Source organism: Mastigoproctus giganteus, chromosome 5 (assembly GCF_048544385.1).
Source record: "Mastigoproctus giganteus isolate SK-2022 chromosome 5, ASM4854438v1, whole genome shotgun sequence".
Classification (NCBI taxonomy): Eukaryota; Metazoa; Arthropoda; class Arachnida; order Uropygi; family Thelyphonidae; genus Mastigoproctus; species Mastigoproctus giganteus.
The window spans coordinates 6,171,282-6,188,560 of record NC_143579.1 but is presented as its reverse complement, the minus strand read 5'-3'; the positions used below and the strand labels follow the sequence as shown (position 1 = coordinate 6,188,560).

The window sequence follows — 17,279 nt, the reverse complement described above, 5'->3', positions numbered from 1 at the left end:
CTGTCGAGGACGTCAATGGGGTAGCCACACCTCGTAAGGTCTACTTTGACCCTAGTGACCTCTTTGCGTCTTTCATCAGCGGAGCTGGAGTGTGTCCAGGCGCGAGTAAGCAAGGTTCGGGCCGTGGAGAGGAGGTGGCCTCGTGCGTGTGCTGACCGGAAGTTGGTAAACTGGCCAGCACACATGGGCTTACGATAAACTGTAGTCCTCAGGTATGTGCCTTCACGTCGGACAAGTGTGTCTAAGTATGGTAAAGAGTTGTTCGACTCCAGCTCAATCGTGAATTTTATGAAGGGCGATAGTGAGTTGAGGTATGATAGAAGTCGCTGACCTGAGTCTCTAGGGATGACCACGAACACATCGTCAACATAGCGACACCAAAAGGCGATGTGATCAGGTGCGTGTGCAAACGCACGTCCCTCTAACTCCTCCATCACGATGTTTGCTGTGACTGAGCTGACCGGGGAACCCATGGCCGTGCCATGTATCTGCTGGTAGACTGAGTCATTAAATTTGATCGCACCCCCTGTTAAGCACAGTCTGAGGGCGGTGGAAATGTCATCGGGTGTGAGACCAGTTCTTTCGTTGAGGGTTCTATCATTGTCCAAGAGTTGTTTTGCACAAGAAATGGCAAGTTCCACAGGGATGGAGGTAAAGAGCGATATGACGTCGAACGATGCCATAACTTGATTCTGCGAGATGGATACAGTGCGAATCCTCTTTATGAATTCAACACTGTTGGAAACGGTGTGGGTGGTCTTGCCAACCAGAGGAGAAAGAAGTCTCGAGACAAATTTAGACAGCTCGTAAGTCGGTGATCCACAGCAGGATACAATTGGTCTCAGTGGTGTGTCTTCTTTGTGCACTTTCGGTAGGCCGTAAAACCGTGGGATCTGACATCCGGAAGCACGGAGGTGATTACGGGTTGACTGTGTGATCTTCCCTTGTTTCAGCCAACTGTTGACGAGGATATTCACCTCTGATTCCCATCGTTCTAAAACTCTGTTGGGGTTGATGGTCAGGGGTTTGTATACAGTAGTATCCCGTAAAAGTAGTAGCGCTTTCGCCATGTAATCAGTGTGATCCATTACAACCGTACGGCGGCCTTTGTCTGCCGGTAGAATGACGATGGACGAATCCTGTTTCAATGCCTTGAGGGCAGAGAACTGTGTACGGTTGAGGTTAGAAGAGACGGGGCGAGCACGGTGTAGAACTGCTGCAGTCTTCAAGCGGATTGTGTTGGCTACATCTTCTGGGAGGCGTGATAAGCTGGCTTCCACACCTAAGGCGATGTCGGTGATCGGCGGGTGCTTAGGAAGAACGGCAAACGTCATGCCAAGAGTCAATAAGTTTACTTGGTCCGCAGATAACTGTTTGCTGCTTAGGTTCAATACGAAGTCCGTGGAATTAGTGAGAGGGGTATTACATTGGCTGCGCAATTGACGGGATTCATTAATCAAATTACAAAACTTACGTTTCTGTCGGGTACAATAAAGATCTGATTCTCTGATGGCCTGGTGATATATTTCATATATTTCTGCTCATATATTTCTGCTTTATCTGTACGCTCTGTGTTTAAGCTCAATAAATTCCTCAAAATTTTTGCAATATTTTTTATTTCAAATCCTTTTAATTGGCTATCAAGTGCAAATTGTTTATAGATTTATTATAATTTGTATATAGACTGTTTCTCTGGTATGCATTCAGTTAAAAACCATTATAATTATACCTCAATCAGTGGTTTCACATAACACGGAACAGTTTTGGTACCAATTATCAGTGTTATGCTGGGTAGTGCTATACTGTTATCTACAATATACTACAGTCTTATCTACAGTTCTACTTAGTAGCTGAGTACTAGGTGCTTGAACTTCAGCAAGAGCAGAAACCTTCTTTCATTGATTGAAATTAAATAACAGATAACATGCACAAATTTTGATTTTACTAATAATAACACACAGAATATGCAAATGAGGCTTTAACAAAGGAATAAAATAAAAATGTAAAAAAGCTCGTTGAAACTGGAGATAATGGTTCTGGTAAAGTGAGAACTGTGATATCAGTGAGTCAGGCTAAAATACTTTTTAACTTTGTCAAGCCAGATATCAGCATCAAGAACAAAATGTGTGGCTAGCTTGACCAAGGTGCTGATGAATGAAGAATGAAGTCTGTTTATTCTAAAAAGTTTAAACTTAGGGGACCAAGTTGCTGTGGTAGTCTCAGGTGGAATTCACCACTGAAGAAGATGTTGAGAAGTCACTTTGGCCAGTGATCAGGAACACAAATTGTTGGATAGCTTTGTGTTGCCAGCAAGTGAACAGTAATAGGCACAATTTCAGTTTGCTGGTATAGGATGCAAACAATAAATAAGAAGTCCGAGCTTGGCATTTAACCATCTGATGAGAATACGTTCAGCTGAATGTTCATGTTGTATAGTTTGATCCTCGATCTTTACTGATTAATGTATTGGAAACTCTCTAATTGCAAGTACTGATACATTCAAGGACTTAGATGCCCTATTCCAACCTGATCTTCATCCCTCTTGCCATGTCGATCACAATATCTCAGACTTCCAACTTCTTGGCTTAATTAAGCATTCTTCCTCAAGTTTTAAGAGTGACAAAGTTATAATTTGTTTTTACAAGCAGTTTATATTTCCCATTTTTGATTATTGCTATATTATTTGGTCTCCCACAACAGGAATATTTTTCTCACTGGCTTCCAGTCAACATTTGGAGAGCGAATTGAAATCAAATTCTTTAGATTCTTATGCTTCTGAAATTCTTCAGAATCGTTCCTCTTCATTTCAGACGATAACTCCATGGGTCTCTTTGTCTACAATATCATTAAACTCTATTATTGATTCTCCATTTCTTCTTGAACAAAAAGCTTTCACTATACCCTGCTTGAATTCTCATTATAAAACTAATTTCTTACTGCCTATCCTTCATACCCAACACTTACTTGGTAGTCCTCTGTTTTGTTTCCTTCAGGTATTGATTAAATCACAACATTGATTTTACATTTTAACTATCTGTGTATAAGAAATTGCTCTTACTCTGTTTTGTTAATCAAATTTTGTATGTAGTGTACTTGTATTGATTCTCTGTAATGCTCAGCTTTCTCACAATTATCTAAGGCAGCATTTCCCAAACTGGGGTCTGTGGATCTCAGTTTGGGAAATTTTATCCATATATATAATGTACAGGCAGTCCCGCTTTATGAGTTCTTTTTTTCAAGTATCAACAAAATCGAAAATATGAACATTAATTGCAATAAATAATTGCTAAAAATTCATAAATATGGCATTTCAAACTGCACATGTAGCTATGCAATACAGTACTACTATGCGTGCATTTGTTCAAGTAGACGAGAGCATCTCATTGACTCACATAACATAAAGCAGTTACCTGCTGACATTGAAAAGAGTGGTTGTGTTGCTCTTCATTTTTGCTGTCTTGTCTTATTTCAAATTTATCCAGCTTATTAAAGGGGATAGCTTTGAAGGGTGTTTGGAATAAACTCTTCCTCATTACAGCAGATAATACTGAAGGGGTCCTCAGTTTATTGAAATTGGTAATTGTTTGGCGCATAATGGCCTTTAGCTGCCGTTGCACCATAAAATTTCCAACAACAACAACAGTTTATTGGTAATTTTGAAGGATTTCAAGAACCAGCAGAGATCTTACAAAATGAAACAGAAGCGGTTTAATATTGCAAACCAATTGCAGCTCAAGGTTTCTACAACTTACATCACTGGTCTGCTTCAAGCACACAATGGAGGGTTCACAAATGAAGACCTTGAAATGGCAAAATGTGAAGGCGCTGAGAAAGAAGATTTAACAGCCGAAACTCCTGTTGTTCCTTCACTCTCAAGAGGCTTGATGAAGCTTTTCAACACATAGAAAAAGCAATTTAGATTTTTGAGTTACAAGAAGATTCAAATTTTGAGTGCACTAGAAAAGTTGCTACAGATTTAAAAAATACTTATGCGTGCTATCATGAAATTTATAAATAAAAGAGAAGACTGTCTAAGAAACAAATGACTTTTGAAGCATTTCTGAAGAAGATGATGACTCCTTGTGTGTCCAACAAATCAACAATGAGTGCCAAACTATCAACGAGTGAGCATTTAGTCGATGATGATGAAGAATAAACATTCTTTAACATTTGTACGACATAAATAATTTCTTTATTATTATAATTTGCTTGATTTTGAAAGCTATGTTTTCATTTCTTTGGATAAATAAATCATTGTTTATGCATAAACAATTGTTTTGTTGACCTTTATTTAACATTACTATGGTCAGATTTCATTGTTGTTGAAAGTAACCCCTATTTTGAACATTGTCTATGGGAAATAAATTCCCACTTTACGAGTGCACGCTAGGAAAAAATTAACTTGTAAAGTCGGGAACTACCTGTATGTGTGTGTATATATATATATATATATATATATTTAGAATATATCTGTATAATATCAGTGTAGATACACCATAGATAACTTTTAAGAAACTACGATGGTAGTGTGAGGGGCATCATTTGCTCTGTATCTCATATTGTGCTCTTCCTTCACAACGAGTTGCCTTGGTATTGCCCTACCTCAAATAAGTAAAGCTTCGCTAATAGAGAAGACTATTGTTACTTATTCTCACCCAGTTACCACCACCCAGACGGCATCGTTTCAAAGCTATTGGCCTATCATCGGTGGGTGGGCAGGTACCCTGGTATTGCAAATATGACAACCCAGTTGTGAAGATAATCACACAGTATGAGAGATGCCAAAAGGTTTATATGATAATATTTGATAAACATCATTTACTTTGTTATCTATGGTGTATCTACACTGATATTATATAGATATTAAACTCGTACTCTTAACATATTATGCTTTGTTGCATTTAGTTATTTTTAAATATTAGAATGTATAAAGGGAAATATAAAGATAATACTGAAGGGGTCCGTAAACTTTTTTTGATTTTTGAAAGGGTCCATATATCTCAGTAGTTTGGGAACCACTGATCTAGGGTCTGTGTGCCCAATGGTGAGAAGTTTGTAAATAAATAAATAAATAGGCCGAAGAGCAGATTTCAAGATGAGGGACAGATTAGCAATGCATAAAGGAAGTGAGATAGAATATAGATAGCAAAATATTTACATATTGTGTTCAAATTATGAATGAGAGATAGATCACATTTCATAAACCAAAGAGCTACTAGAATGGTAGGCTGAAGCTTTGCAGTGGATTGAAAAGAGAAGTTTAGAATCATGGTGTACTCATTTTAATTGGATTCTAGAAAAGAGGAAATTGTAGAAGGAGCAAACAATCAGTACTGAGTGTTTGTGTGTGTGTGGGGGGGGGGTTGATACACACCACAAAAACCCAGTAAATCATCACTAAGTTGCTAAGTTATACACAATGGATTAAAAAATGTTGACATTACTGGAAGGGGCAGGTAAAGCAAGAAAAATATCATCAGCATAATACGATGAAGTCGGGGTGATTTAAAAGAAAAGAGTATGACTGGATAGACACCTATGTGAGGAAGTAGTTCAATAGGTAGTTTATTTTATGATTTATTTGTTATTATTTTTAATTAATTAATTTTTTTTATTAGTGCTTCCTTGCACTATATGCCTAATATACTAAAGTATAAATACTAATACTACTACTAATATTTTTTTCATAGACTTAGGAGAAAGTGTCTTATGATTGTGAGATGGCAAATAACACAATGTAGCAAATTGGTAAATTTTTGGTGAAAATAGAAACTTGGTGTTCATAAAGAAAGTGGCTTCATTATAGTTGAGAATTAGCCATTGGCCAGGCAAGCAAATAGTGATGTTGGTGTGAAGGTTAACATTTACCAACACAGATTAAAATGCCAGATGATTGTGTGATGGATATTAACCAGGATCTTTGTCCTCCTTTTTGACCAGTAGGAACTGGGAGGGCACAATAAGTCACAATAATGAGAATAGGCTTGACACGAACCAAGTTTAGGGAATCTGATACTGATAGTGGAAGATGATTGGGTGAAGGATAGAGCGAAGATTTGTCTGTTCTCCATGGAGGAGAACAGACAAACACTACCACACCATTGAGTCTCATAAGATGTAACATGAAAATATAAGTTAAAATTAGCAGTGAGAGTACTAAATCACTTTTGAATATAATCTTGCTGATTGCAATAAAACTGTAGTCATAATTAACAAGTAGATCCAGGAAAGTGAAAATATTATTCTGGTTGTCCTGGCATTTTAAAAGAAGATACTGACCTCTCAGATTTTTACATGTGGGATAAGAATAGGTTCTGAGAATTGACTGTCAAAGGATGTAGGATGTACAGTTGCAATAACACTTTTTTTCACCCTCTTTCCTGCTACATTGTGAATGGAAAGAACACATTTAACAACAACAACAACAAAATATTTAAGTACAAACTACAACTAGGTAGTGCTTAAATGTCTTGTTGAAGCCAGTAGGCTCTCCTAACCCAGCATAATATTATCCTAATTTGAAACACAAATGGTATTGTGTAACCTGACAGGTCCCAGATTTTAAATATTTGAAAAGAATATTGGTTTTCTGAATTTGCTTGGAGTGTACTAATGCTTGACCTTTTACCAGTAGATTACAATTATAAAATGCATTTTGTAATAATAATTAAAAGTTTTGCGAGTGTTGTGTTTTTTGGCCACTAAAAATACTCATTAGGTTTGATGAAAAAAAAAAAGTTTATTAATTATATTTAAATGTTCAGAAAAATGTTGGTAACATAAAATGGAAACACAAAATAATTAATTTCTGCCAAATTTCAGTTTGTGGAGCAATTAATTGGATGAAACTTCGGCAGTACTCCAATGCAATAAAGTCAGTGTTTTTGAAAAATGCTTTGAAATTAGCGTATTTCAGTGAAACAAAATTTTTTTATTAATTCTGCCTGTGTATGTAAGGAATATTATAAGCATGAAATAGTAACATGAAATCATATTTTTTTGCCAAAATTCTTGTGACATTCACTATGAAATACAAAAATAATTGCAGTATGCTGCTGTGTGTGCCCATCTTTCATCACGTTAATTTTTATTTTTGTTATATTGTTACATTCTTCACATATTTCCACCTGCATGTGTAGTTTTACTAAGAACTGTCACTTGCAAATCGATGCCTGCTAAATTCATTACAGGAGGAAGAGAAAATTGCCATGGGCCAGCATATATATTCCAGTTGATATCATGCATAGTGCACAGCTCATCCAAGTATGTCAGTCCACCTCCCCCCATAGAATTGTAAAATGTGACTATTTGTGGCTTTGTTTTCTCTCCTTTTGAAACATCAATTTTACCACCATGATTGCACGATAGCATTCTGTCCCCTCCCCCCTTTTTTTGGTAATGTAATGTACTATTCTGATACCTTCCTGGAAGGCAAATTAACTAGGTTTAGCTGATTTACTGTTTATAGCTACAAACTCTTTCAGAATTTCTTTTATTTTATGTAATAACAGGCAAGTTATGAACTTTAGGAAGCTTTTGGATAATGGAAAATGGTACATTTTCCGTTATCTAAAAGCTTCCATTATTTACAATTTTTGATAAAAAGTAGTGTTTCACTACACGGTGAACTGTACTTGGGTGGAGACAATAGAGTAAATAATGTGAATGATATCATGTATAGCCTTACAGCCCCAAGCTTGCATAAAGTAAACAACAATGTGAACAAACAAAAAAAATCAGTAGATACAAGACAAAAGACACTATTAAGAAGATAAAAGAAGTAACAACTGTTAATCCTTAACCAGTGAGTCACCAGAATTAAATGTTTTTCCACAGGGCTGAGGAAATAGTACACCAAGTTAAGTGTGCCAAGTGTATGCTTCTCATAACCCAAATAGCCATGCAATGTCTTATTAATCTTCAGAAAACTGAAAGGTTTTTTTACGCACTTTATACATATATAGAGGGTGAATAGAGTATGCTGTGTGATTTCAGTACAGTTAGGATAATATATGGTAAACCATAAAATTTACAACTATGGCTACACATTCTTGCTAAGTTAAAACAATGTGCAGAGTTCCAGCATTTAATGAATAATTACGCTTAGGGTAATATGACTGTAATGAAAACTAGAAATGCATATCTTCACATTCATGTGCAATAACAAATAACAGGACACAATTCAACTGACTGAAAGTGCAATACATACAAGCAAGCTAAAATACAAGGTTATGCTGTGTGATTTCAGTACAGTTAGGATAATATGTGGTAAACCATAAAATTTACAACTATGGCTACACATTCTTGCTAAGTTAAAACAATGTGCAGAGTTCCAGCATTTAATGAATAATTACACTTAGGGTAATATGACTGTAATGAAAACTAGAAATGCATATCTTCACATTCATGTGCAATAATAAATAACAGAACACAATTCAACTGACTGAAAGTGCAATACATACAAGCAAGCTAAAATACAAGGTTAAAGATATTTAAAATTTAACAATGCGCATATTATAAATGGCAGCCATACACAACTCATTATTAAGCTACAGGTTTAGACAACAGTTAGTAATCTGCTGTTTCTCCTCATTTTTCTGGGAAGGGGTTCTACTGTGGCATAATTATCTCTGTCTGGTCACTTTCCAGTATTTTGATGGGGTATTTCATCGGCATTGAATATATTGTGTTCAGATGCATTGTCAGGATACTTCAGGCTTGATATGGATTGAGACCCCAATAGTGCCACACCCCAATTCCTACTATGTTATGTGCCAAAATTGCAAGGCAATGGAGATTTTCAGTGCTGCTGGAAGTCATAGGGGAACAAGTAAATACATGAGCTGTGTTAGGGTAACTAAGAATAGTAACAGGTTTATGTATACTTGCATTTACACAAATGCTAGGAGTTGGGTAAATAAATTTGATGAATTTGAGGTGTTGGTCAAAACATCAAAGGCGGCAGATATTGTTGGGATATCAGAGATGTGGTGTCACACAGACATAAGCAGTGCAGAATTGGAATTTGGGGAGTACAATATGTACAGAAAGGATAGACAGGACAGGAAGGGAGGAGGGGTTATGCTGATAGATAAGAAACACAAACTCTAAGGAAGTGCATCCAATTGATGTTGGTGGACAATGCAATGTTGAGTCTGTTTTGTGTGACATAAGCACTGGGAAAGTAAAAATGAGAGTAGGTATGTGTTATAGGCCTAATGAATCTGATGAGTATAATGAGCAGTTGTGCAGAGAAATAGAGTGGGCCAGTAAATCAAAGTGTCTTATAATGGGGAATTTTAATTACCCAGAGATTGACTGGAATTTGTGGGTTGGTCACACACACTAGCAAGGCTTTTGTGGATTTATTGGATGATTGTTTTCTACAGCAGCATTTTCGGGAGGCAACTAGAGGGAGTAATACTCTTGATCTGATTATCAGTAGTGATTCTTCATGCATTCAAAATCTACAGATAAAGGAACCACTAGGTGGCAGTGATCACAGTGTGCTCAAGTGGGATTTACTCAAAGAGGCAACTATCATCAGGGGTAAAGGGAAGGGTTTTTGTTTTCGTAAAGGTGACTATTGTGGTCTGCGACAGTATTTAAATTCTATACAGTGGGACCAACTGATGATGTTACCAACAGAAAATTCAAAATGGGAAGCATTCAAAGAATTAATGTTGGAAGATTTAGGCCTAAATAGATGTCAGATGAACTAATTAGACATGTGACAGAGAAGAAAAATGCATGGGATGCATATAGAATAACAGGCGACACAGAAGCCTATGACAGATATAAGCTGGTCTATAACCAAGTCACAAAGGAGGTAGTAGTAGTAGTGGCATGAGGTGCAAGAAAGCAAGTGTATGAGCTTATGTAGCATCAGCCAAAAAAATAAAAAAAAATCACACCATTCCCTCCAAATGCCTGTCCAGTTCCTCCTTAAATTTATTTAACCTATCAACTTCCACAATGATAGATGGAAGTTTGTTCCAGCAATTAACCACCTGCTGGCTAAAGGAAAATTTCCACACATCTATTCTACATCTGTCTTTTCTTAATTTGAATTTATGCCCCCTTAGGTTTATAATCTGAACAAGTGGAAGGATCCCATCAGAATTCAGCGTGCTCAATCCATTCAAGACCTTATACACTTCAATCAGATCACCACACAGGTGCCTAGTCTCCAGCCAATGCAATTTGCAGAACTTAAGCCTCTCTTGGTAAGAGGATTCCTTCATTCCCCTCACCAATCTTGTTGACCTTCTCTGTACACTCTCAAGCAAATCTACATCCTAAAATGAGGCCTCCAGACCTGCATGCAGTACTCAAGGCATGGCCTGACCATTGCCTTATACAGAGGGACAATCACCTCCTTTTCCCTGCTAGCAAAATTCCTATATATCATTGACAAAACCCCATGACCTGCCCTGGCAGCCTGTCTGCATTGCTCAGAAAACTTCATATCTGACTGCACAATTACTCCCAGAACTTTTTCATTTTCTACCACCTTAAGTGTAGTACCATACAGTGGTACATTTCTTTGAGGTTACTTCCACCCATATGCAGTACTTTGCATTTGTCAAGGTTAAACTTCAGTTGCCACTTCTTAGCCCATCTGCCCAAATTATCTAGATCCTGTTGCAGTAGCACACTGCCATTACTGTCATTAACAACCCTGCCAACCTTTGTATCATCTGCAAACTCCAACACTAAACCTGATATACCTTCAATATCATTGATAAATATACAAAACAACAGAGGACCCAACACCGAACCCTGTGGGACTCCACTAATAACATTAGTCCGTGAAGAGCAGCACCCATTAATTACCACCCTCTGTCTCCTACCACTCAACCATCCTTTTATCCATTGTAGCAACTTACCCTTAATACTATTCTGCTCCAATTTGTACGATAGTCTACCATGCGCAACAGTGTCAAAAGCTTTCCTGAAATCCAAATATATGATATCAAAATTATTTTTTGCATCCAGTTCCTTTGTAACCACATCATAATATCCTATCAAATTTGTCAGACAAGACTTTCCCTTAACAAACCCATGCTCTATCTGAATTATTGCAGTCTTGTCTAGATGATCCTGCAATGCATCTTTAACCAGTGACTCCATTATTTTACTTGGAACAGAAGTTAAACTCTGTAATTACTTGTGTCACCCTTCGATCCCCCTTTGTGAATTGGGGATACATTTGCACATCTGTAGTCCGTGGGGATCTCCCCTGAGTACAAGGAATGCTCTCATTATTATGGCTAAGAGTTTGCTTAGTTGCTTTGCCGCCTCCTTTAATATAACTGGATAGATTCCATCCACCCCAGGTGCCTTTCTTATGTTTAACTTCAACAATTTCTCCTCCACTTTGCTCTCAGTTATTACAAAATCATTAAGCACCCTGCTACAATTTGATAACCTTCTCCCATTTTCAAACCTTAATAACTCCTCATATGTGAATGTAGATGCAAAATACTCAATTCAGTTTGTTTGCTATCTGAGCATGATCATCAACAGTCGAACCATCGATATCAAGTGGACCAATCAGATTCAATCCCTTCCTTTTAGAGTTTATATAAGTAAAGAAATCCTTGCTGTTTTTCTTAGCATCTTTTACCAGAGATTTCTCGTAATCTGCCTTTGCCTGCCAAACCTCCTTTGTGACCTGATTACAGACTAGCTTATATCTGCCAATGGCTTCTGAGTTGCTCGATAATTTATATGCATCCCATGCATTTTTCTTTATTAGTTCATTAGATAACCATTACTGCATTAGAAAACCTAAACTTTGAACAATATTTCTTTATAGGTATGAAAATTTCAGTTGCATCCACGATTAATTCCTTGAATTTACTGTTGGTAACATCGTCAATTGATCCCACTGTACAGAATTTAAAAACTGTCTGAGACCACTGTTCTCACTTTTACGGAAGCAAGAACCTTTTCCTTTACCCGCGATGGTAATTATATCTCTAAGTAAATCCCACATCAGTACACTGTGATCACTGCCACCTAGTGGTTGCTTTATCTGCAAATTCTTAATACACAAATGATTACTGCTGATAACCAGATTAAGAGTATTACCCTCTCTGGTTGCCTCTCGAACATGCTGCTGCAGAAAACAGTCGTCCAATAAATCCACAAAAAATCCTACTAGTGTGTGAGTGACCAACCCACAAGTTCCAGTCAATATCTGGGAAGTTAAAATCCCCCATTATAAGACATTCTGATTTACTATCCCACTGTATTTCTCTGTACAATTGTTCATTGTACTCATTCGAGTCATTAGGCCTATAACACACTCCTACTCTTATTTTTGTTTTTGCAGTGCTTATGTCACACCAAACTGACTCAACAGTACACTGTTCATCTGTATCAACTGCATGCACTTCTTTTGATTTTGTTTTCCTTAATTAAAAGCATAACACTTCCTCCCATCCTATCCTTTCTGTACACATTGTAGTCCCCGAATTCCAGTTCTGCATACCTTATATCTGTGTGACACCACGTCTCTGCTATCCCAACAATATCCGCCTTTGATGTCTTGACCAACACTTCAAATTCTTCAAATTTATTTACTATACTTCTGGCATTGGTATACATGTACCTATCCTTATTATTAGTTACCCTAACACATCCCATATACCTACCTGTTTCACGATGACTGCCATCAGTCCCTGAAACCCCCAGCACCTCTTGCTATAGATCGCTACTTATTCTAATAGAAGTTGTGCAAGAATCACCTTCACCTCTGCCTGCGGCTACTTTTAACTGTGAATCCCCCCTCCAAGCTAGCAGTTTTCTGACCCCCCCCCCCTAACACTGCCTTGATAGCATCAGCAAATATTCTTGCATCCTTTCTATTTAAGTGTATCCCATCCCTGTAGAAGCGGTCTCTCCTGTTAACAAGCACAGACCATACTGAAAAAAATTCTACCCTTTCAGCCTGGGCCGAATTGATTGACAAGGCTCTCATCATATAGGTTAGGCAGGTGAAGGCAAATTACGAGAAACCTTTGGCAAAGTAAAACAGCAAAGAGTTCTTTGCTGTTTTACTTTGCATCAGATTAGTCCACTTGATATCGATGGTTCAACTGTTGATGATCCTGCTCAGGTAGTAACAAACTGAATGAATATTTTGCATTTACATTCACACATGAGGAGTTATTCAGGGCGGGGAATACCAGAGGCATATTAAACTCTGGCAGTAAGCTAGATAATCTTGTAATAACTGAGAGTAAAGTGGAGGAGAAATTGTTGAAGATAAACATAAGAAAGGCACCTGGGGTGGATGGAATCTATCCAGTTATATTAAAGGAGGCGGCAAAGGAAGTAAGCAAACCCTTAGCCATAATTACGAGAACTTCCCTGGACTTAGGAGAGCTAACCATGGACTGGAGATGTGAAAATGTGACCCCAATCCACAAAGGAAGATCAAAGGGAGACACAGGTAATTAGATACCTGTTAGTTTAACTTCTGTTCCAGAGAAATAAATGGAGGCACTGGTTAAAGAAGCATTGCAGGATCATCTAGACAAGACTTCAGTTACAGCTAGGACACAGCATGGGTTTGTTAAGGGGAAGTCTTGTCTGACCAGTTTGATTTTTTTTTTTTGAAAACCCCAAACACGAGAGGTATTAGAACCTATAGTACTTAGTACCATGCATGGGTTGTTGGTTGAGAAGATATTTGTTGACATTAGAGTTGAACTTTATGACAGTTGACAGTATGCTTCTGAAACAGGATCTGGAATGGTTCAGCAGATGGTTTGAGAGGTGGCAAATGAAGTTTAACATTGACAAATGTAAAGTACTACATATGGGAAACAGTAACCCCAGAGTAACGTATCAACTCTGTAGTACTACACCGACAGTGGTAGAGAATGAAAAGGACCCGGGGGTAATTGCGCAGGCAGATATGAAGTTTTCTGAGCAGTGCAGACAGTCTGCAAGTGTAGTTCATGGTGTCTTTTCAATGATATACAGGAATATTTTTAGCAGGGATAAGGAAGTGATTATCCCCTTGTATAAGACAATTGTCAGGCCACGCCTTGAGTACTGTATACAGGTCTGGAGGCCTCATTTTAAGAAGGATGTAGAGCTGTTGGAACGAGTACAGAAAAAGCCAACAAGATTAGTGAATGGAACAAAGGGTTGCTCTTACGAAGAAAGGCTGAAGTTTTGCAAATTACAGTGTCTGGAAACTAGGCACTTGTGAGGTGATCTGATTGAGGTGTATAAAGACTTGAATGGTTTGAGCATGCTCAATGCTGATGGGATTTTTCCTCTTGCTCAGAATAATCGCCTGAGAGGGCATAAATTCAAATTGAGGAAAGACGGTTGTAGGATAGATGTGGGGAAGTTTGCCTTTAGCCAGCGGGTGGTTGATTGCTGGAACAAACTTCCATCTGTCGTTGTAGAAGTTGATAGCTTAAATAGATTCAAGGCACAACTTGACAAACATTTGGAGCGAGTGGAATAAGGGGGTTTTTTTTTTTTTTTTTTTGGTTTTTTTTGGCTGATGCTATATAAGCTTGCTTTCTTGCATCATGTGCCTTTGCTAGTGCTAATTGTCAGTGGTAAACTAATCTATCTTTTGTAGAATTACTTTAGATTTAAAAAGTCAGATTATTATGTAACAAATCAAATTAGCAATTCCTTTCATTTCATTTACCACATTGGCCATTAAGCTTGATTAGGAATGATTTTAGAAGAGTGATGGCATATTATGGTCATAGATCCAAGTGCACCAAAAATATTTTCAAAGAAACAAACAAGAAAAGTAAAATTACAGTTAAAATTAAGATTTAAAAAGGGAAAATACATGAAACTTAAAAACAAGAAAATAGGAATTAATGGGAATGCGCATTACAGAACTGAACTATATAGAACACTACATGTATCAAATGCTCCTAAATGCTTACAATTCATTAAATCATGTGGTCCTCCATTCCACAATTACTCCTTAGTTCATATTCACTCGAGGTGCTCATTAAGAAGTTATGTTACAGAGAGAGAGATATGATTGAAGTTAAAATTAGCCAGCAATGAAGGAGGACTTGAATATAGTGGTACCAACCAACATTGAAATTCTCCATGCGTAAAAACAGGTGATCAAGAAGGCAAGTGGTATCTTATCAATGATTTACTGGATCCATGAATATTGTTGCACATGAAGACACTTACTTGCCTCCATTAGAGGTAAGTTGTATCTTCATTTCATATGTTTTCAGTAATGCCAGAAATAAACTAAAGTGCTTAATAAGTGGTCATTTCAATTTTATGAACTCTTGTGGTAGGATCATTTAGTCGTCAGTTCCATTATGACTAATGAAAAGTTTTTAGAATTGTTGCTTGGCAAGTCAAGATATCTTGTTGATATCGTTTGAGGTACTTATTTGTGTTTTCACAATTATTGTATTTATTGTTAAACAAAGCTTAAATGCCATAACATGAACCTTGTTTTATGACAGAAGTATGAGAAGAGGATATCATATCCTTACTTGTGTAGGGGTGGGGGGGGAGAATAGGCCATTTGAATCTAAGCCTCATCTGAATTCCTTCTTGTCATTCTTCATTCTCTGAGGTCTTCTTTAGGCAAGTGTCTTGTCAATTTGAAAATATTGTGATTCTGACACTACTTATGCTTCTTATTTGTGTTTATTAAATAATAATAATAAAAAAAAAACATTTATCATGAAAATATCTTTCTTACCTTGCATTTTCTTTCAGGCAGCTTTGAACAGTCATCTGGAATGTTAGAAGTATGTGGAAATTTGGGGGATGGCTGCCCTTCAGGACAACAGCATGCTAGGGATCACCTTGAAGATCAGCTAAAAGAAAATTTAGCAGATGCTATGATTGAATGTTCATCTGAAAACAGTGGCCTTACGGGTCAGCATGACACCAGAGGTGCTTATATTAAATTGCTTCTTTCTTTTTTCCTTCAGATTTAAAATCATAGAAATTATCACATTGAAATAGGACATTTGAATTATTTGAAAATATCTAGTACTTATAGTCATCAATTATTTGAAAGAATGAGATATTGTGTACATATAAAATTAATTTGCCATATATGAACCTTCTCATTATGAGGTGCCGCTGCAGTTGCAGAGGTGAGCAGTGGGTAAATCAACCAGCTCCTGCAAACGGATAAGTATTTTTGATATTTTTACCGTATTCCTGATTAATTAACATATTAAATTCTGTTTTACAAAGCTATTAAATAGGTTTAGTAGCATTCGTTAGCTTAAAAATTTTATTTTTAAATTTAACTAGTGATTTTTGTTAGTTACGACTTGCTGCTCATACTGCTATTGTATCTGCATTTTTGGTGGGAATATCGAAGAACATAACCATTAGTTCAGAGGAATAGTAAGATTTTAATTGTGATAAATAAGTAGTTTGAAGGTTTTAATCACTTGTTGGGCATATATCTTTTGTGTTTAGCCAAGGATATAATTAATTTAACATTGTAATCATTACAGTATAATGTAACTTGATAGCATATATCTCGAACTTGATTGTGTAAGGCACGCCTGGGCAAACTATGGCCCGCGGGCTGCATGCGACCCGCTGCACATTTTTGTGCGGCTTGCGAGCTTTAATTGTATTTTTGAAGAAAGTTTACTTATTTTACTTAGTTTACTCCATCAGAAAAAGGCTCATTGCTTTTTGCAGAAGAATGTATTAAAGTATTAATTTTATTATTAAAGTATTAAATGTATTAATTTTGCAGAAGAATATATTAAAGAATGTATGACTGAAGCTTGTGGAATTATATGTCCTGACATTAAATACAAATTTGAGAATATAAATTTATCTCGGCGAACCGTAGTAAGAAGAATTGAATGTGTTGATACAAATTTGAATAAGCAATTATTATCAGAATCCACAACATGGTACTCGATAGCTCTCGATGAGCTGATATATTTGAAAAAGTTGAAAAATGTTTAACAAAATATAATTTACAATGGAACAAAATGGTAAGTGTAACAACTGACGGAGCACCAAGATTGACAGGTAAAAATATTGGAGCGTTAAAGAAAATTCAGGATAAAATTTGTGAAAATTATCCTGATTATAATTTAATTACAATTCATTGTATTATACATCAACAAGTATTATGTAAAAATGTGTTAAAAGTTGAACATGTCACATCTTGTATTATTATTAAACTAGTAAATTTAATATGATCGAGGGGCCTGAAACACAGACAATTCGTTAATTTTCTTCAAGATATTAGGAAAAGTACACAGATATTC

General features: G+C 36.7%; 1 protein-coding gene across 1 annotated transcript in view; it reads left to right on the top strand.

Moving 5' to 3' along the window:
• The window catches only part of LOC150085143 (BCAS3 microtubule associated cell migration factor-like), a 345,830-nt gene that overhangs the window by 271,155 nt on the left and 57,396 nt on the right, over positions 1-17,279 (top strand). Inside the window, exon 20 of the mRNA XM_090373846.1 lies at positions 15,745-15,924. Within this exon, the coding sequence (XP_090229972.1) occupies positions 15,745-15,924 (180 nt within the window). The remainder of the gene's footprint in view (positions 1-15,744; positions 15,925-17,279) is intronic.